At 44.9% G+C, this 22,692-nt stretch overlaps 1 protein-coding gene across 1 annotated transcript in view; it reads right to left on the reverse strand.

The window, feature by feature from the left end:
- SYN3 (synapsin III) overlaps positions 1–22,692 on the reverse strand; it is a 1,149,796-nt gene that overhangs the window by 596,412 nt on the left and 530,692 nt on the right. Inside the window, exon 6 of the mRNA XM_078653521.1 lies at positions 705–794. Within this exon, the coding sequence (XP_078509647.1) occupies positions 705–794 (90 nt within the window). The remainder of the gene's footprint in view (positions 1–704; positions 795–22,692) is intronic.

Genomic DNA, 22,692 nt, shown 5'->3' on the forward strand with positions numbered 1-22,692 from the left:
TACATTCATTTGGCCTCCCATCACCGCACATAAACTACAGAAGACTGAAAGAGAACTGGTCATTTCAGGTTCTGCGCAAAACGACATGGTATACGCTACAGGGAACTGCAATGGCCAGATGCTGCTGGTGGGAAGAGAGAACAGAACTGCTGGGGTGCCAGCAGAAACAGGGGCCACAATAGCCTCCCTCTGCCCAACAACGCAGCTCGCCTGCCCTCAAACTACAAATACTACCATTATGTGGGGATATACCTTCCCCTCCGGAAGTGACGTATATCAGTGCCATCCACGCCTCCACCTGATCTAAACATGCTACAGAACGCGCTCTACATACACTTTTAAGTCACTCTCTTCCTATTTACAAGCACCCTGTAAGTGAGTAGACTCAAGGGGGTGTAATGAGGTGAGACGTGAGTGGAGACTTGTTTTTTTCTTGTTATCCTTATAACCAGCATCATTCTGTGGACACATTATAGACTTGACCATTCACTTTCTGGAGAGTTAGCTGAGTATGCCAACATTGATAGAGAGAAGTGGCACATTTCATGCTTTGTTTTAAACGCCAGCAGTCACAGTTTGAGGCATTGGTCTGGCTCCCATCTTTTGCAAAGGACATGGCTTTTAGCAAACATTTCCTAGACCAGCGGCTCTGAGGTGCCCCTCCTGGCTTTCAAACTGTGAAATAAGAAGACTTCAGTGCTTACCATTTGCCGGTGACTGGGGAAGAACGACTGGTCCACCAGTGGGAACTTCTCTGGACCCAAGGTCTGGAGGATTTTAATGAGCTGGGAGAACTGGAGAAGATGAAAAAATGGAAAGTCTGTCACAATGGATCTCAAACAGGACAAGAGATGTGAAATTCAAGACACTTCTGGTCACATCCACAGTGGTTGCACCTGAGGCGGTGGACCAGAACATCTGCAGTTGTGGCGGCAAGAGAGCGAGACACATTACACTGCGTCAACTGTGAATCCTTCTATCACTGCTAAGTCTTGTAAAGTGTTTCGATACCCTCTGGTCTAGCCGGCGCTATAAACAACTAAAATAAATAAATACATGCATAAAATAAAATGGCACATGATGGTTTGAAAATAGGGAGAAAAGGACACAAAGTGCACTATGTTTGCGTGTCAGATAGGCTAACAGAAAATTCTTAATTTAATGTTCTCCAGTGTACAGTAAACTCTATCGCCATAGTTAACTGAGAAAACATTTAAACTTTCATCCCCACACCACAATAATACATATTTATAAATACAAACTACTTTAAACCCAGCTCGCTATGTAAAATGAAACTTTGAACATATGATATAAAGATGTTTAAAAATAAACATATCATTTTACATCAATAGAGATGATTAATATTCACTAAGAAACCATGGTCCTCATTTTCATTATAACAATAAATGCTGCAGACATCATACTGACCATGTACTTGCCCCTCGCTTTGAATAGCATAAATCGTCAAATATTGCTGCGTTTTTTGATCCCAGGCGATGCCCCTTTGTTATCAACAAATAACATTTAAAATATCTCAACCCTCTTCTTTCATCTGATCTCAGGGGCATTTTGAAATACAATTAGCAGTGTGATGAAACACCCATGTTCAAGTTTGACTGATAAAACCTCTTAAACAGCAACATCTTGGAGTTGCATGAGTATTAGGCATTGTTGACATTTTTATTCTGTCAGTGACATTCCCTTAATTTCCTAATTTCAAGTTATTGGAAATTTGCAAACTATCCAGAAATGTGTATTAGCACATTGCATGCGCGTTGGTATAAAATAGGTGGGCCCAGGAGACCTTTTCTGCTCGAACCACTCTCCTGCTGGGGTCTCACAACAGTTTTTGAATGCGAAGTACACGCTTTTATAAAAGAGTAGTTTTATAGCTTCACATATTTCATTCTAAAAATGAAATTTCACACATTATTTTGCAACTTTTCTAAATTTCATGAAAATAGACATGATTTTGAACATGCCTAATCAGTATATATGAAGACAAGGCAAGCAAATACCACCCAGTAGGTTACAACGCGGTCGTTACAATGACCACGTTGTTACCATGCGTTACATCGCATGGATTTAGGAATAGTATAAATAACTATTCCTAATCCAGTTAGTGCAACAGCAGGGAATGTGTTAGGACTTAAAATCCAACACATTCCCTGGTGTTGCACGCCACCTAGCGCAAGTCGTAGAAACGACTTGCGATGTAAAGCCACGTGTGGTAACAACGCGGTCGTTGTAACAACCGCGTTGTTACCTACCTGCGTGGTAACCACATCATTGTAAACGCTGCTTCCCGCCTAATCAGTATTGCATGCCTTATTTATTTCTTTTTTTTTCTTTTTCAAAACTCCTCCTTATTGACCCAATGGTGATGGCACATGTACCAGTCATCCCTCGTTAAATAAATCACCACTATCACAATGCGGATTTACATTTGATATCTGCATTAAGCTTTATGTTTTCTTTCTCTAGCTAAAGTGAGGGGCGTGCCTCATTTCCAAATTCCACACAAGCTAATATACGTGTGTGAGTGTGCTATGCTGCCAGATATCAAGTACTATATACTCCACAGATTAGAAATATTTCCACATAGTCATGTCTTTTGCACTCAGGGTTGTCTTACATCCAAATATATGGAAGTCCGGAGATTAGGGCAGGCCAGAATCTAAATTCTTCGCCGATATTAGTGACTGGGGAGATCAATCAATCAATCATGGACATTTATATAGCGCACTACTTACCCGGAGGGTCTCAAGGCGCTTGGGGGGGGGGGGGGTGCTACTGCTCGAACAGCCAGGTCTTGAGCTTCTTCCTGAAGGAAAGGTGGTCTTGGGTCAGGCGCAGGTCGGTCGGGAGGGAGTTCCAGGTCTTGGCGGCCAGGTGGGAGAAGGACCTTCCTCCTGTTGTCGATCTTCGGATGCGGGGGACGGCGGCGAGGGCGTGACTGGCTGATCGGAGGTGGCGTTTGGGAGCGTAGAAGTTGATGCGGTTGTTGAGGTAGCTCGGGCCTTGGTCGTGTAGGGCTTTGTGTGCGTGGGTGAGGAGACGGAAGGTGATTCTCTTGTTGACGGGGAGCCAGTGCAGGTCTCTCAGATGTCCGGAGATGTGGCTGCGTCGGGGGATGTCGAGGATGAGTCTGGCTGAGGCGTTCTGGATCCGCTGGAGTCTCTTCTGGAGCTTGGCGGTGGTTCCGGCGTAGAGGGCGTTGCCGTAGTCCAGTCGGCTGGTGACAAGGGCCTGGGTGACCGTCTTCCTGGTCTCGTTGGGGATCCACCGGAAGATCTTTCGTAGCATGCGCAGGATGTTGAAGCATGACGAGGAGACGGCGTTGACTTGTCTGGTCATGGAGAGGGAGGAGTCCAGGATGAAGCCCAGGTTGCGTGCGTGGTCTGTCGGTGTGGGTGCGGTGCCCAGGGCGGGGGGCCACCAGGAGTCGTCCCAGGCGGAGGGCGAGGAGCCCAGGAGGAGGACTTCCGTCTTGTCTGAGTTCAGTTTCAGGCGGCTGGTCGTCATCCATTCGGCTACATCTTTCATCCCTTCGTGAAGGTTGGCTCTGGAAGCGGCGGGGTCGTTGGTCAGTGAGAGGATCAGCTGGGTGTCATCGGCGTAGGAGATGATGTTCAGGTTGTGTTGGCGTGCGATGGGCGCGAGGGGGCTCATGTAGACGTTGAAGAGGGTGGGGCTCAGCGAGGATCCTTGAGGGACACCACAGATGACTTCGGTGGCCTCTGACTTGTACGGTGGTAGACGGACTCTCTGTGTTCTTCCGTCGAGGAAGGAGACGATCCATTCCAGTGCCTTCTCTTGAATTCCGACGTTGCTGAGGCGCTGCACTAGGGTGCGGTGGCAGACAGTGTTGAATGCCGCGGAGAGGTCTAGGAGGATGAGGGCCGCTGTTTCTCCGTTGTCCATCAGGGCTCAGATGTCATCGGTGGCAGCGATGAGGGCGGTCTCGGTGCTGTGGTTGGCTCGGAAGCCAGACTGTGAGGGGTCGAGGGATCCATTCGTCTCGAGGAAGGCGGCCAGCTGTTTGTTGACGGTCTTCTCGATGACTTTGGCTGGAAACGGGAGGAGCGAGATGGGGCGGTAGTTCTTGAGTTCGGTGGGGTCCGCTGTTGGTTTCTTTAGTAGAGCGCTGAGTTCGGCGTGCTTCCAGCTCTCCGGGAAGGTGGCGGTGTCGAAGGAGGTGTTGATGATGTCCCGCAGGTGGGGTGCGATGACAGTGTCGGCCTTGTTGAAGACGTGGTGAGGGCAGGGGTCGGTCGGAGATCCGGAGTGGATGGAGTTCATCATGCGGACGGTGTCATCGGTGCTGATCGGAGTCCAGGCGCGGAGGGTGGTGGTGGGTGGCGTTGCTGCGGTCGTTGTGTGCGATGGTTGACTGCTGAAGCTGTTGTGTATGTCCGCGATCTTGTTGTGGAAGTAGGAGGCGAGGGAGTTACAGAGGTCTTGCGATGGGGTGATGTCGTTGTTTCCGGCGTTGGGGTTGGAGAGCTCTTTCACGATGTTGAAGAGTTCCTTGCAGTTGTGTGCGTTGTTGTCCAGTCGGTCCTTGAATGCAGTTTTCTTGGTGGCGCGGATCAGTTGGTGGTGCTTCCGGGTGGCAAGCTTGAGGGTGGTCATGTTGTCCGGTGTTGGTTCCCTTCTCCAGACTTTCTCGAGGGCTCGGCAGTTCTTCTTGGAGCTCTTGAGTTCGTCGGTGAACCATGGGGCTTTCTTGCTGCCAGGTCTGCTGGGCGGGGTCCTCAGAGGGGCGAGTTCGTCCGCGCAGTTGCTGATCCACTTCGTGAGGTTGTCGGCGGCCTGGCTGGGGTTCGCTGAGCTGGCGGGAGGGTGCTGACTCAGGGAAGCGGCGAGCTGGTCGGCTGTGATCTTGTTCCAGCTTCTTCGGGCAACCTGTTGCTGGTGGTGGTGGGTCGTCGTTCTTCTGAAGGTAAAGTGGACGCAGCTGTGGTCCGTCCAGTGGAGTCCTGTGGCGTGGCTGAAGGCGATGTCTTTGCTGGATGAGAAGACGGCGTCGAGTGTGTGTCCGGCGAGGTGGGTGGGGGTGGTCACCAGTTGCTTGAGTCCCAGGTTTGCGAGGTTGTCCAGCAGGGTGGTGGTGTTGCGGTCGTTGTTGTTCTCCAGGTGGAAGTTGAGGTCCCCGAGGAGGATGTAGTCGGCTGAGGGGAGGGCGAGCGGGCTGATGAAGTCGGCGATGTCCTCGCTGAATTGTGTGCGTGGTCCCGGGGGTCTGTAGATGAGGGTGCCTCTGAGGGTGGTCTTGGGGTTGACGTGGATCTGGAAGTGCAGGTGTTCGGCGGGTGCGATGGTGTCGTCGGTGTTGGTCGTGATGCGGATGGTGTTCCTGTGAATGATGGCGATGCCTCCTCCTGTCTGGTTGACGCGGTCTCTCCGGATGATCTTGTAGCCGTCCGGGATGGCGATGGCGATGTCGGGTGCTGAGGAGGCGTTCATCCAGGTTTCCGTGAGGAAGGCGACGTCTGGGGCTGTGGTGTCGAGCAGGTTCCAGAGCTCGACGGCGTGTCTGTGGACGGAGCGGGTGTTGAGCAGGATGCACTTCAGGTGGCTGCTGCTGGAGCTGCGGGAGATACACCGAAGACAAAAAGAAAGTTGTGTTTGTTTATCTTTGGGAGAGACTCTTTTGCCTTCCTTATCCAAAGTCTCTTGAGCTCTTCTCTGATGCATAGTTATGTCTCTTCAGTAAGGTGCTTCTCAATTCGCTGGTTGGGTTCCATCTCCTCTACTCTTTCAATGCTCCAATGATACATTTGTTTCCCTTTTCGAACCCTTCTGATTCCCTTTCCCTTTAAATGGCTCACTCTCCTGTTGTACCTGGAAACTGATGCTGCCTGAGGACCGCAGTGCAAATGGCAGTCATTTATCTCTCTCTCGCTCTTTTACTCTCACTTTCTCTCCCATGACACCCTCCTCCTATCTGTCCTTGGTCAACCCAAAATCCATGGAGAACGCCCTCTTGAAGACTTTCCGAGTTGAAGCGATGCACTTAAAGGCCATAGGGATGGTTCCCACGTCGACAACTGATTTGGGGAAAAAGACCACAGAGGCACACTGTGCCACCGACTACTGGTGCGCCACCTCTTCCTTGTGGTGTCAACAGGGAGTTCAGCGGTCTGTGCCCTGACTGGCGCCAGGGTGCTGTGGGACCTCCCTGACCCCGTTGGTAAGTGCTGGAGGCAGCTCCTCCCAATATCGTGTTCCATAGTTTGTCACAGCGACTACTTATCATTATTGTAAAATCGTATAGGCCTATATTGTTGTTAAATGCTGAGGTCATATTCCTCGCCAAAGTGTTGGCAACTCGGTTGAAGCAGGTGATAATGTCCCTGACCCATCCTAACCCGTCAAGCTTCATGCCAAATAGAAGAATGAGGCTTAACCTCCATCGATGGTATGGGTTATTGGGATGCACTAGGGATTGCAAGGGAACAAACACTGGTGATGTCATTGGACGCCGCAATGGTATTTGACATGCTTGAACGGGCATACTACAAGTTTGCAGTCCTGGATAGATTGGGCTTTGGTCCACAGTATAAGAAATGGATCAGGCTTCTGTATATCCAACCACTGGCCAGGGTCAGGGTTAATGGAGGTCAATTGAATATATTTGAACTGAGCAGGGGTACCAGGCAGGGCTGCTCAGTATTGCCCGAGATTTTTACTTTGGTTCTAGAGGCCCTCGTGCCTGGATATGGCAGGATCTGGTGATCAGAGGACTGAGGTGGGACGAGGACTGAGGTGGGACAATGCCTGGGAAGATAGAATATCTCTGTATACAGATGATGTACTGCTCTACGGGGCAGACCCTGAACTAACTATGTCTAGAATAGTGCAAATATTGCAAACCTTCAGCAAATACTTGGGCTATACCAAAAACATATACCCACTTATGGGTGGAATACCAAAACTGCCGGCCAACTGTGGCATGCCAATAGTTGTGGAAGGGTTTAGATATATGGGTGTATACATTACAAAAGACCCAAGCTATTCCGTGGATGAAAAATGGGGTAAAAAATGGACAGCTTGGGAGTCATATCGAAGATTATAACCCCTGATTAAATGTTCTACACTACTGTGTGGCTCACCCAGAGGTACCCGTGGGTGCGGGTGGATTGGCGACATGCCACATGTGGGTGGTCCAGGTCAATCTGACATAGACTGGCTTTACGTATGATGTTAAATCTTTACTGCTGCCGATGGTGGAATGCTGTGTTCTTCTGTTTTGCACAAAAACTGTTATAAAGACTTTAAATAAAAAAAAGATTTTTTCCAAATATTTTTATTCAAATCATTTCTATGAGAGTGGCCATCATAAGGCCCAAAGTTTTCCGTGAAAGGGTGTTTTGCTCTCATTCAAATTATATTAACCGTGCCGCTGTCCTGAACCTGGAAATTAGAAGTAACTTCACTTTATCTTCTTTCTGAGAGGAAAGAGCTTAAAGCCCCCCCCCCTTATTTCTCAGTGAAACAATTCCACCCAGCAATTAATGATACAGGAGCTCTCTCCTTTTTGCTGCGTGAAATTAAGTCCAATCAAGATTATCCCCCAATGACTCCACTTTGGACCACTGCTTTGTTTTGTGAAGCGTTGTCTAGGGAGCACTTTCATTAAGCTGCTTTGCTAATTGCTATCTGCTTTTCATTTAGTTGCCTGGAAAACACTATGGGAGAAACAGAGAGATAAGGGGATCCCTAAAGGTTTATTGACCACAATATGGACATTGCATTAAAAAAATAGGTCTAGGTAAGAAGTGATCCCAGGGGGATACTGCCCCTTGATATGGGGGGTTCAATGGTTTAAAGCCGGGTGTGTGCTGGCTCCCGACTTTCTTCAGCCTGTACCTCGTAAACCCTTCAAATACCCATGCCCCTCCCCTAAAAATGCCTCTCGAAATATTGCTTGTCTTCTTAATCCTGAGAGTTTAATAATTATGGATTAGTGTTAGGTAGGCCTACAGAGAAAATTAAATGTGTGTTAAAACAATATTGTTGCAGGAGAAGTTGGTAATCAGTACGGAAAAAAGGATTCAAGAAAAGGTTTGACCCTTGCAAAAAAAAGAAGGAAAAAAAAGTATCTTGCCGGTTGGGTAAGACGAAATTAGTAAGATGCCTCTTATAAATAACTAGGATTAATGTTTTCTTTTAACTTGTCTTGGGATGCCCATTTCTCTTCATGATTTGAATTAAACTAAATAATTTGTATTTGCTCGAAAGAGATTTGATTACAAATATATACGCGGGGTGCTCTTCCATTCCACTGATTAGAACTTTGAATGGAAAAATATCCCTCGGGCTCTCTATGGAGAGGAACTGTTTGCATTGGATGCAGATAGAAACGGAACAACCTGAAAAGTTACAGCTTGAGAACATTATTTCAATTGCCTTCTAATTCAACTATCCAGTCATTAAGAAAAGAACCACACTTTGTACAGTGGAAACTAATGATTAGAGCTCGTAGCTGAAGATTCTTTCACTCGTCAGCAGGACGCAAAAAGAATAAACTCTCCCGTTCATGCTGGCAGGCCTTACTTGGTGGGGGATGCGCATCAACAGCTCTTAAATTCATAAATCCAGTTGGAGAGAAGGCAGTTGCAGATACTACTTGGGGACCAAACGGAATAGGGGCAGTGAATGGGCCAGGAGGGATAACTGGGTGAAAGGATCCCCCGTCCACTGGAAGGTTTCATTTGATGTTTAGGCTCGGGTATTCCCTCTTGCATCCATGACCGTGAATTGAACAGCTCAAATGAACAGCATCTGTTGCCTTTTTAGGTTGAGACTATTCGGCGCTTGCGCTGTTAGGTGATCTGTTGTAGGTACTTTGTGGGGTCTGACTCCTCCCACGCTTTGGATTGGCTTTTGGGTGTGTTGTTAAAAATTCATAGCCTGCAAATGGCTAATGGTGGGTGAATGTCCCACTTTTTTAAAAAAAATCACTCCCATGGAGTATTGCAGCGGGAGTGAGCAGCGGCACGTACAGTAGCTCTCCTCTCCAGGAGTATGTATTTCTGTGGGCGGAACACCAGCACTCGTTTAGGACTTGTGCCTTGTGTTTAATTAAAAACAAGGAAGTATGTTATTTTTTCATGCCGCGCTCTAAACTGACATCTAGCTTGACTCTAAAAAATACTGTTTTGGCAGATGAGAAAATTGAAGCACAGGGTTGTAACGTGATCTGACCAGGACCACATTGGCTGATTGGAAAAGTCAAGGCTAGACATTAACAGTCTTGGCTTTATGTCAGAAGCATAAAAGATAGACAACGCTTCCTAGTGAGATATTTTGGGTACCACTGGGGCTTCACAGGGTGAGTTAAATGTATGTAACAGGAGGGCATTATTTGCCACACACTGAAGCCGTCTCCATCTCTAAATGCTGTGGTACAGCCCTATTACCTAAGGTTGCAGCCTCTGAGAGACTAATGTAACTGACAGTTATATATCCCAGTCTGGAGAAAACAGCGGCCTGATCTGAAGCTGGTCTCCAATGACCAGAGGCCCATGATGGATTGTGTGATCCCCAGAAACTGAAATCAATCCGGCCCGCCTTCACGCACCACTGCTCCACCCAAACAAGTGTATGCAAAATAATGGCTCTTGGTCAACCAGCAAGCACAAGGAAATGATGGACGGAGCGTTGGAACTTTCAGACACTCACCCCCAGTCACAGATCTGGGTTGAATCCATCATCATTCTTTTGCTCACTTCGCCACCTTAGTTCAGACCCAGCTATATGCAAATCAGTCTTGACCCTGTGCCTCATGGGAACAGTCCAGCCCGAACTGCCAAGCCAGGTCTTCCCTGAACCGGAAACAAGCATCCTGGGGAACTCCCTTCATCAGCCAGGCTAGCTTGAATCCAGTGGCAAAGTCAACCAGCACCAGAAGCCTTACAGAAAAGAGGTGGCTTGATGCAAATTCTGAGCCTGATTGTACAAACCCCATGGGGGCTTCGGAAAACAGCAGAACCGTGGTTGTGGTGGTGGTGGGGGGGTGAGTGGCCCACCAGGAGTGACAGAGTCAAGCTTCCCTGACTAGAATTTGGCCCATTTGACGGAGATCGATCATGAGAACTCCCATAGATAGGAAGGGGGTCCCTGCTCACATGAGGTGCCTTGCCCAGGCCGGGCGGTGTGGTAGTTGAACAAAGCTGATGTGTCAGAAGGACAAGCAAAAACCTCTGAGAGGGAAAGAAAAGTTTTCACTCCAAGGCTCTTGGTTGGCGGTAAATGGTCTGCCGACGAGGCTGCAAACCTGGTGATTCTGCACCTATGAAAGGAGAATCCAAGCTAGCTTCGCAGTGATGAGAGCTGCGGCAGTTAACACGAAGAAGCCATTCCAAAATGTTATTACTGGAGTGCACCACGGAGGGCGAGAGCTATGGCAGTCGACACAAGGAATCCATTCCAAAATGTCCTTCCTGGTGAGCTCCATGGAGGGCATAAAACAGTGCAGCGCTAGGCATGGGACTGACCTCCATGAACGGGTAAGTTAGAGTTGGCAGTAAAAGTGCTAAAATTATACAAAGGAAAGGAACATGGCGGCCGCCAGCTGAACGTCCGCAGCTCGCTCCCCCTATGGAATAACTAATCCCTGCTTTCGGGTACATTTTTGACCCCATATACGAGTTTGTTCGTTAGCCAACCCCCCCTGCAAAGGAATAAACTTGCTGTTTGTTGAAATATGCCCCCGGAGAACGACGTGACGCCATGGATCCTTGGAGCGAGCTTCGGGACGGGCGGGGACCGTGAGGAGAGTCAGCAGGAGCGGGACGGCGTGCAAAGAGGTCGGCGCTGGCTCTGGGAGGAGGCGTCTCGGACACGGAAGAGGCGCGTCTTCACCTTGCTCTCATTCCGGGTCGTTGGGGGTAGAGCCAGTGGCAGCCTGTGCAGAGCAGAGCTGGTGCGAGGAGCTGTACACAGGAGCGAAAGTAAAGTTCCAAATCGCTACTGCAGTGAAGCGGATTCTGAGGTAGGGGATCGAGAATATTTTTTTTCCTGCCTTGTGGTCGTAACAAGGTTTTTGGCTCTGGTGACAACTTAACAAAAACCCAGTACAACGGTATACATGACTGTACTTTCAAAGGACCTAATCCCCTACAGTTAAACGAGGTAAGACTATTTAGAGCTCCAATTGGTTGTATGGATGTAGGGGGAGCGTCTGGTGAGGGTGCAGGCGTTGGCAGTAAGGTCAGCCTTAGAAGTTCTAGTGATAAAGAGGAGGGTTTGGACCTAATTAAAACAAATAGATACGCACTGAGAGCCAGGGCAGTGCTTGGTTCAACCAAGGGGAAGCCTACCTATCCCCCGCGTATCTCACCCCCAGTCTCTGAAGTGAGGGTGCGTGCAAGAAGGGGTAAAGCAAAGTTGAATACCTCAGAAGAATATTTGAGTGTGAAAAATATAAAAAGTAAGGGCAGAAGTAAAAACGACAAAGGTGCTGCCGCCAATATCAAAGTTACCCCTTCACTTAAAACCTATTATAAGGTAATGTCTACCACCTCGGTTTCCACCTCCGCTACCACCTGCTCTCCCTTATCTGTTCAACCCACCCAGCTCACTCAGCTCGCTCAGTCTCAGTCTATTCCGTCCACCCCTGCTTCTATAGCAGTAAGCGATATGAGCACACCACTACAAGGAGGCTCGATCATGACTCCTACGAACTCCGTTAAAGAAGGGAGCGTAGACAAGCCCCCAGCTCCAGCGGAGGCAGTAGTTATGGTGCATTCAGGCATTAGCCTGTCAAGCAGGTATTCCGCGCTCGGGGGGTGGATTAAGTAACACCCTAATGGATCCAATAGAGACAATAAAAAGCCACGACGCCCCGAATGTAGTACAACTAGAACAAGTACACCACGCCGCCTCATCCGACAATGGTGCAGAGAACATCACAAATAAATCGGATGCAACCTCATGCACACGGCTGATATATTACTAGCCATGAAGGATGAGATCACCAGCAGGTTCACGGTATCTGAAACAAATCAAGCGGAAATTGTCGTGTATTTCTATAGGTTCTGAATCGATCCCCCTATTCCTGACCCTATTCTGGTTAAACTAACTATTTAGTTAACTAACAGTCAGCCCATGAGGCAAGAAATCCCCCATGATGCAGATACCGTTATCTGACGCAGTCACACTACGGCACAGGAACGTGTTATCTGATTAGGTCATAACGCTTGAGATCTAATTAGACAAGCGACATTCCTCCAGCCCCTGATAAGGCATACGACGTTCTCATAACAAATCAAACCTATGACAACCTGGATAATCCGTGCGGCCATTGTTTTGATTTCACAGAGAACTTTAGTAAAGAATGTGCTAACGAGCAAGTCGTATGACATCTTTATTGACGTACCTATGTCCATCCTTACGTCAATCCCGGCACCTTTAAGGTATAAATATTGCCGACCTTGCCCTATGCAAACACACGCGTGGTGACAAGACGGAGCAGCCATACTTGCCGAAGCCGAGAGCAGAAGCAGACCCTGCTGGCAGCAGCCCCGCCTTCCTGACGCGCTGAGAGACGCGCTGCTATCTCAAGCCGAGAGACCCAGCACCGGCGCTTCTGGGCAGCCCTCGCAGGCAGCCTGGAATATCGAGAGCAGAGAAAGAGATACCATTCCTCATTCATCCTAACTTCCAGGTACAGAACTGAATAACCCCTCACAGAGAATTCTTTAGTTATTCACTTGGCAAAAACAAACTTAACTTAAACTGTAACTTTCTATTCCCGCCCACGCATTAGACTTAGGTCAGGTACACGGGGTAGGCGTATTTAGAAACACCAGTTGAGTACGTTTAGTCAAATGTATATGTAAATATATTTTAATCATTTTTAAACATCATATGGCTCAGAAACCATATCAATGTTTTTACAGTATTATTTTATACTATTGCTTTTAATGTATGCACTTTACTTAACTATAAGTATTGCAATAATATCGATCCATTTCTCATGTATGAGAAAAGAGACTGATCAATAAATAACACCTTTTTATTGAACACGCCCGTCTCTTCCTTTTCTCTACATTCTGATGAGACTAAGAATGCACGTACTGACTGAGTAAAATAATTGCCTTGTGCTCACACGACTCTTGAGATTGACTCTTGATTAGGGGAGAGCAAAGTTGTCATGTTCTATGGTTGTCAGAAACTAAATCCCTTCTTGTCTAATCAGGGGAGTTAATCCTTCCTTGAACATTCGAGAAAGTTTCTAGCGAACTCTGAGCTTAGCTGGCAAACCCAAAAATTAAGTCTAGTATCGACAGTAGTAGACCTAGTTAACGTCTGGCCTAGGCCTTTACTGCTGTAGGTACTATTCCAATGCGCAGAGCCTATTGGGAAAATAGGAGCTACACTACATGGCGCCCAACGCGTTTGGAAAGGGCGATAAAACTAACGTAAGACATTTAGAGTAACTCAGTCGTGCTTTCTCACTCAGACCCCTTTTCCCAAATACTCCAAAGACGTCTGGAGTGGGTGAAAGGTTATATCCTCCAAAACCTCGCAGGAGGGAACTCCTATGTATGGTTCTTGGTCAAGTCAACGTTGAAGGATAAAACAGTTCCAAAATATTGTGCATCTAATCTCTGTTTCCATAAAGAAACCTGATCTGCAAATAAACATAATACCATCCTGTCCGTAAAATGGGAGACAGTGATGAAGAAAGAGAGGCAGTTAGATTAGCAGCTGAAATAGCAGCAGCTGATAATACAGCACTCACAGCAGACCCGGATATAATACTCATCCAGGTCGCCAAAAGGAGATCTATAACCTTAAAACTTATAGAAAATGGACTGACACCTAGAGGTGGCACAGTCATATTCGTAATTGAGGCACACGAATATCGGCAGACAGAGGTATACTATACATGGATACATTTTCCAGCAGCAAATGCTGTAACAAAGTACTTCCACTATTACAAAGTAGAGGAACCTCCTGACATTTACACTCCTTTCGAGGAGGTGGAAGTACCACTCAAATTCCAAGAGCATTTGCTCTTATTTGATGGCGCCCTAATACATAACAATCACATTACAAGGCTCGGTCCTTTAGGAAGACCAGGAGCAACGTGGCCGGTCCTAGCCGGATACACACCACATCCAGACATCGATAGGATGCCTGCAGCTGAATTATTAACACAGCTGAAACAATTACTAAAAATTCATAGACAATTAGTTCAGTATGTAATGCGGACTTCAACAATTCAGCCAGCGATTAAACTACCACAGCTGACCCCACACCAGGGGAACACAAATAAAATTACACCACAGAACATCCAATCCTGCCTAGGGAAAGTTCCAGCTAAACGGGAACAAATACCATTCTGGTTGGCACAGAAAATTACCCAAATAGAGGCGGTGTTTCCTGACACCACCCCATTAGAAAAACATAGGATTCTGACTATATGTCTCCCAATGGGAATCGCACCACACATAGAGAACTGTGACACTTGGGGTACAGTCTTTGCTTCCATCTATACAAAAACGCACGGTGTTCCATCCATTTCGGTGATACCAGATGTGCTAAAACAAATTCAAGATGAATACGGTCCAGAACCTGCTTTAACTCTTGGTATGAAATTACTGAAAGACTTCAAGCAGGTCTCGGCTATATTACTAGCCAACATAAAAGGTGAAGCAGCGAACGTGGCGATCCGCCAGAGGTTAAAAGAGACAGATATAGCAGACCAACCAGCTGAAATTGCCAGAATCATAGAAAAATCCTATGAAGAACTAGGCAGAGATAGTCTAGGTGGAATACCAGTAAAACCGCAACTGACTACAAGTCCAGAAAAAATGTTTTTTAACAATAATAATAATTCACCAAAAAAGAACTGGGATGGAAACAAACAATCCAATCCTAAAGAAAAGAAATTCCAGTCCAGAGGAAGGTCTCCTAGGCGAAGAGAGAAATCTCCAAACCCGAGACAAAGGTCACCCCAGAGTGACCCCTCTGGGAATAGATATAACCTTAGAAATAGGGATAATATTAAAAAACCTGATAGATATCAAGACATTGATACACGTCCCTCTCAATCTTTTCAGAATTCCTCGCAGAAATCGGAAAGAAGAGGACGATCAGAAGAGCACGCCAAGTCCAAAGACAAGGAACCTGCTCAACTGAAAAAGAAATTACAATTTCCAAAAAAGAAGGTAGCCAGTATCAAGGTAGTTAACAATGCCGAGAATACTGAGGACACAACTGAAAAACGGAGAGTGGGCTCAGACAATGCTAGACAGCGCAGCAGAGGTGAGCATAGCTCGCAAAGTCCTTATGAATCATCTGGAGACAGTGGACACGAATGAATATCTTCAAGTGGAAACTGCAGATACCAGAGTTAGCAAGCCCCACAAGATATACGAGATAACATTACGTATAGAGGGAGATAAGACTAGGAAAATAAGGGGACTATTTTGGGATAACCTCTCCAAGGGCTATGACATCCTTCTAGCTGAGAAAGACTGGCCACCAGAGTTTGTCAGGGAGTGCCCTCATGGCGAAGAAGTAATTATGCCTGCCTTCTCGAATCAAATCCCGATTCATAAAAAATATACACTTGCTAGAAAGTGGGCAGTGGCCTTAGCACCTGCTTTATATAAAAATCATGTAGGATGGGATGAGGATTCTCCTCCTCACAAAATCCAGTTAAAATCACAACCAACTGCACAAAGACAGTACCCAATTAAGCAAGAAGCTAAAAAACAGGTAAATGAAATACTAGACCAGCTAGAATACCAGGGGGTGATTGAAACTTGCACCTCACAAATGAACAATCCTTTGTTTCCGGTCTCCAAACCAGACAATTCATACCGTCTAGTTTTGGATTACCGACACCTTAACACATGTTGCAAAACTTTTGCAGTGCAAAACTCACACAGTGCTGCACTAATGAATAACATAGTGCGCAAAAAATACAAAACAACCTTGGACATCTCCAATGGATTCTTTTGTCAAAACATAGCACCAGAGAGCAGATATTTAACTGCATTCTCAGTAAATGGCACTCAAAAACAATTCTGTCGGTTAGCCCAGGGGTACAAGAACAGCCCGGGGGTATTCTCAGCGAGAGTAACAGAATTACTACAACTATATGATGATGAAGCATTATCTTATGTCGATGACATTTACTTAACAGACGATGACTTGGAGACTCACTTGAAAAGGGTGAACACCATAATACTTGGTTTCGCTGCAGAGGGTTACAAATTCAACTTTAAAAAGTCCAGAATTGCCCATCTGACGGTCCTATTCTTAGGATATGAGCTATCAAGTGAAGGTAAAAGCCTGGCAGACAATTTCCTAGAGAAATGTGCCGTAATCCAAGCTCCTAAAACACTAAAAAACCTACAGTCAATTTTAGGCTTCCTAAATTTCGGAAGAACATACATTGCAAATTACGCAGAAAGGGTGAAACCCCTTTACGATCTAATTAAACCAGACTTTAAAAGATCCAGTTGGACTCAAACACACACAGAAATTTTGAGATCCTTACAAACAGACATGCTAATTAAAACAAAATTAGAAACCCGTGATAATACACGCAACCTTGTGATCCGAGTCATCCCAGGGAGATGCGGATTCACATACCTGACCTCTAATGAGGGAGATAAGGTACCAATTGCATTCAAATCACACATGTACACAGAAGCTGAACAGAAATTCAGTAATACAGAAAAAATCATTCGTGCAGTTCAAACCGCAATAGCTAGAGAAAAAGACGTAGCTGACGGTAGACATATCACAGTCAGAACAGCAGAATCAGCTTTTGAGGCACTAACAACACCGTGTAATTTACCAACAACAACATTGAATCCGGAATGGATACAATGGGTGAATTCAATCACAACGGACAAAGTAGACTACTACTTTGATCCAGAACTAGAAGAATTAAAAAATCTAAAATATGAAAAGACGTATCCTCTGCCAATCGACATTCTGCCTCTACGACATTACGCCTGTATAATCTATACAGACGGAAATGCTCAACCCTCCGTTTGGGGAGAACATGCATACAACCCCACATGTGAGATTACAAAAGAAGTGTGGCGCGGAGGTATATTAAAACCTCTATTAACAAAATCACACTCAGTAGAAACTAATTCAGAACAACAAACTGAAATAATCGCATTGAAAATGGCGCTAGATAATGCGGATCGCGAATTCCCGACACTTATAGTGTCAGATTCATATTACTGCGCCAAATCATATAACAGCGATTTGCAGACATGGATTCAGAACGGTTACAAAGATGACACAGATGCACCAATAAAGCAGAGACTGCTCTGGGAACAAGTAGCTCTTTTGAAAAAAGAACTACCAAAGACTCACGTGACTCACTCACTGAGTCATCAGCGTGATGGCGTTCACGTTGTAGGGAATTCATTGGCTGAAGCAGCCGCAGCGGCAGCCACTAAACTGGCTCCCGTAGATCGAAAAAAGCGTGCATTAAAATACATTGACGGCGAAACATTGCTGGCAGTGAAAACGTCATCAAAAGGCGACTGCTCAGCGTTACCGATCAACTATCCACTCAATTATACATACATAATCGATGCAAACTCCGTCCCTTTTGCTCGAATCCCTGGAGTGGGGGATAGAGTGATTCCAAACATGGACAGGAGACACTTGTTAATCGCAGACGCACATATGGGTGAGGGTCTCAGACACCATAAACTGAAAGATTCTCTGGAAGATTTACAATCACGGTACTGGTGGCCAGGCATGAGCCTACATCATACCATGTTTGTAAAAAACTGCCCAAACTGCAACAGAAATCGCAGTGGGGAGAGAAAAAGTTTAATACCTCGTCGTATCAAGGCAGATAACATCACCACTAAAAAGAATGGCTTGCGATTAACATATACAGGCTAGTTTCCACTTATAATGTAGATCCACAGCACTCGGCTGACGTCCGGACTGTTATACAAGATTTGCGAGTCTAAATGGCATATACGCTAAGAGCATGCTATGTTCGACCATTTTTTTATTCACTCAGGCAATCCAGCCTGGGGGTGGGGAAACATGGCCAAATGAGCACAGCCCAGCGGGAATCTTCTCACTTCCTTCCTGAGGGTACGGGACGGTGTAAAGAAAAAACCAAGGCAGAAAGCAATCTATAATAGAAAGGATATTAGGTTCGGGAGCTGGGTGGGTCAAACATCTAATAAGTGTCCAACGTAGTCTAAATAACTTGCCAAGAAATTCTCTGAAGGGATTCAGTCCGTACGAATTACTATTCGGAACTAGGATGTTGATCTCTGACCTTGATAGTCAGACTTCAGTGGTAATAGAAAAAACCTTTGATGTCAAAGACCGTTTGGCTATTTTGCAGGACTTAAACAAAACAAGAAAAGACCTGAGCAACATACAATTGAAACAACAGCCAACAACCACTGAAGAATCACCACCTGTCCCAGCAAGACCTGTCTGGATTCCAAAAGTCGGGGATCTAGTCAGGGAGAAGATCGCGGTAAAGAAGGAATTTGGGCCTTCTTACAGAAAAGCAGTTCCTGTCTTGTCTGTCAACGGGACAAGATCAGTTGTACTACCGCCACTTGCTGGAAAAAAGGAGAACCGAGTTGTATCCATCGACCTGGTAAAACCACAACATGTGGCCGATAACAAACGGTAGGCCAAGTGGACTCCCAATAAGTAGCAGAACACCAAGGTTTGCTACCAGTACAGAGGTCCTATCAAAGAGGCTCATCACATTCGAAACGCCTACAGAAGAACAACAAGGACTATGCAACAATGCAATAGAACTAAGACCTCTGAAAACCCAAATAAAAACATTTAGCAGAGACACACCAATCTACAATGAAGTTCCAAGTGAAAATGCAAGAAACAAAAATCCTGAACCAATTGGAACAATTGACAGAACTGCATCTGGTTACTTCATCAACTTCGATGATTCCTCTGAAGGTTTCAGCGAACAAAAGACACAGCCATCATCAAAATCCTTTAAAGACAAAGCTAAGGAACTTTTGAAACAACTGAAAGAAACATATCTGGTTTCTCCATGGATTGAATTTTGGGTGGGTTTTGGTGCATTTATCCTCATACTTTGGCTCATCATGGTATTTACTTTGGGACGCTTCATTGAGGGAAAATATGCTAAAATGGACACAGCAAGTCAGAACATCAACTTGGTCCTCAAACCACACACATCTTCACACGTCGAGAAAAGAGAACTTTCTTCAGAACTTTCTTCAGCCAACTTCACAGCAATTCCAATACCTGGTGGGGTAGCCTGGGACAACACTGACTATGAAATTTATGGTCCGGTCGAGATCCTGAAATATCCACACCAAATCAAGATCTCCTTGAGTGACTTTGCAAAACCAAACTCATTTGCTGATGATTGGGACTTTGAAAGTATAAACAATATGATGTCTGACTTAGTAATGTCTGCTAAATTTACAAAACATGATTATTTGCAAGGTTCTACAAATTATGATAGTATGTATTGCTATAACCATTATGGTAACAGTTTTTTGCATAAATCTGCACAACCAAGAAATGTTTTAAATTATAATCAATGGGAACATTGTGCTACACCTCCAAAAGGGAGCTCTAGAACCGTTTATGACAAATAATCATACTTTCAAGGTTTTAACACTAGTAATGCTGAAACATTTTATTATAAATTGTCAAACAAGACAGGGATGAAAACCATGATAACCAACACAAAATTGATATATTCAGATACATTCTTTGAAAAGATGAATACTTTTGGATTTGATTATTGGGACAAAAATGTTGATTTGAAAAGTGTTTGGGGTACAAAAGAATGGCAAGTACAGGGTTTAGAAGCTTTGTTTAGAGCCTGCATGATCCCAGAACAAATGATATTTTTAAATGACACTGTTCAACAAACCACCTGTCTTGGCTTAGCCAAAATCAAAGATTTAAATAACCCGTCTATTCCAAAGCCAACAATGTTTAGCAATAGCTCTGATACAGATGAAGAAATAGACATAAACCATATACTTAACCAAAACAGAACACATCCTGATTGGAAACAATGGTTGATCTGGCCCACAGATACAAATAACTGTCAAGATAGATTCCTGAATAAAACACAGGGTTTCAAAATGACCAGGCCAGACCCTAGATATCCCCAAAGACATCACCCAGGGATAATAACAACCTACAGTGTGGGCAAATTATGCCTTCAATGGCTACAAACTTCCACACTGCCTGAAATTAAGCAACACCTAACTTTACTTACTGATGGTGCTGACTTGCGTGATTTCATACTGGGACCACGCAAACAGCGTCAAAAGCGTTTCATAGCAGCCTCTGTATATGCAGCATACAATGAGGCCTGGAAGGTTACTCAAATTGAAACAGCAGAGAGAATACGTGAAATTGATCGTATTAATTTGGAAAAATCACTTTCTGTAGTGGACAATGGGTTAATGACTCTGTCCTCCAGAATATTTTCATTGGACAGCATTGTGTCTTCAGCAATCGATATATTATCGCAAGACTTACTGTTATTACAACATGGTCAGTCACAATTGCGTTCTATTGTACAGCTTGGCTGGACGTTACAAAATCTGCGTTCAGGCTATGTGCCTTGGCGTTTAATCAACACAACGTCACTATTCCAAATCTTTAACCTTACTGATAGACAAATCGGTATGGCGCAGAAGGGTGCTGATTATACAATCTTGAGCATTGAAAAACTAGAAAGATTACCGTTGACAATGTCAGAACGACCTGTCAGTGAATGGATAATCCACGGAATCATAAATATTCCAATCTCAACCTTCAGGTTTCAATACTGCCAAAAATATATACAGGCTGGCATGTACGAGAAATTGGGAAAGGGGTACCTTAAAACAACTTGGAACCTGCCCTATTCACATGCATGTGTCAGTAATAAAGGACAGAAAGTGTTTCTTAGTGGCAACAATTGTGCTATGTCACTGAGCGGCACACTTCTGTGTAACGGTATTAGTTTGCACGGAGCCTGTGAAGGGAACTTTCCCATGAAGCTGTTGACAGTTTTTTCGAAAGCCTGAATGACATGATGTTCTCTCCGGAACAGAAATAGAGACTTTTGAGTAAACTCGCACACGGCGTTCCCTGAATTCGGCCTTCAACTTTTAAAAAATAAAGTCACATGAACAATTACAATCCAGTTCACGGACAGCAACTTTTTTCAGCAAGCCCCTTAAAATATTTTTCTATATTTTTTTTTCCCCGGGACACTGATCTTCTGCTTAAAGTAAGAAACTATTCCTAGAGAACTAAGATTTCTATTTTTAGATACTTTACATAGAGTTTAACTGCCCGCTGGTATGTTCACAAATATTTTATTATGTGATGAAATGGTCTAGACTTTCCTTTCTGTATAGCTATATTGAGAGCCATTTCATGTGTACTACTCATATACCAAAAAGCAATAATGCATAAAAATGCGTGTTTACTTTTGCATTTAATTCATAGCTTAAGTGCATACAATATATATGACTGCAATTTTTCAGTATATTTGAAAATTTCGAAATGCATTTATGTATTTTGGGGTGGTAAGGTATACACTATACTCTATAGTATGTTGTACTATGTTATGCTATGCATAGATTAGTAGATATGACCATAGTTAGCGTGGAGTGGGTGTCGTGTATTTCTATAGGTTCTGAATCGATCCCCCTATTCCTGACCCTATTCTGGTTAAACTAACTATCTAGTTAACTAACAGTCAGCCCATGAGGCAAGAAATCCCCCATGATGCAGATACCGTTATCTGACGCAGTCACACTACGGCACAGGAACGTGTTATCTGATTAGGTCATAACGCTTGAGATCTAATTAGACAAGCGACATTCCTCCAGCCCCTGATAAGGCATACGACGTTCTCATAACAAATCAAACCTATGACAACCTGGATAATCCGTGCGGCCATTGTTTTGATTTCACAGAGAACTTTAGTAAAGAATGTGCTAACGAGCAAGTCGTATGACATCTTTATTGACGTACCTATGTCCATCCTTACGTCAATCCCGGCACCTTTAAGGTATAAATATTGCCGACCTTGCCCTATGCAAACACACGCGTGGTGACAAGACGGAGCAGCCATACTTGCCGAAGCCGAGAGCAGAAGCAGACCCCGCTGGCAGCAGCCCCGCCTTCCTGACGCGCTGAGAGACGCGCTGCTATCTCAAGCCGAGAGACCCAGCACCGGCGCTTCTGGGCAGCCCTCGCAGGCAGCCTGGAATATCGAGAGCAGAGAAAGAGATACCATTCCTCATTCATCCTAACTTCCAGGTACAGAACTGAATAACCCCTCACAGAGAATTCTTTAGTTATTCACTTGGCAAAAACAAACTTAACTTAAACTGTAACTTTCTATTCCCGCCCACGCATTAGACTTAGGTCAGGTACACGGGGTAGGCGTATTTAGAAACACCAGTTGAGTACGTTTAGTCAAATGTATATGTGTATGTAAATATATTTTAATCATTTTTAAACATCATATGGCTCAGAAACCATATCAATGTTTTTACAGTATTATTTTATACTATTGCTTTTAATGTATGCACTTTACTTAACTATAAGTATTGCAATAATATCGATCCATTTCTCATGTATGAGAAAAGAGACTGATCAATAAATAACACCTTTTTATTGAACACGCCCGTCTCTTCC

This window comes from Lissotriton helveticus, chromosome 1_1 (assembly GCF_964261635.1).
Source record: "Lissotriton helveticus chromosome 1_1, aLisHel1.1, whole genome shotgun sequence".
NCBI lineage: Eukaryota > Metazoa > Chordata > Amphibia > Caudata > Salamandridae > Lissotriton > Lissotriton helveticus.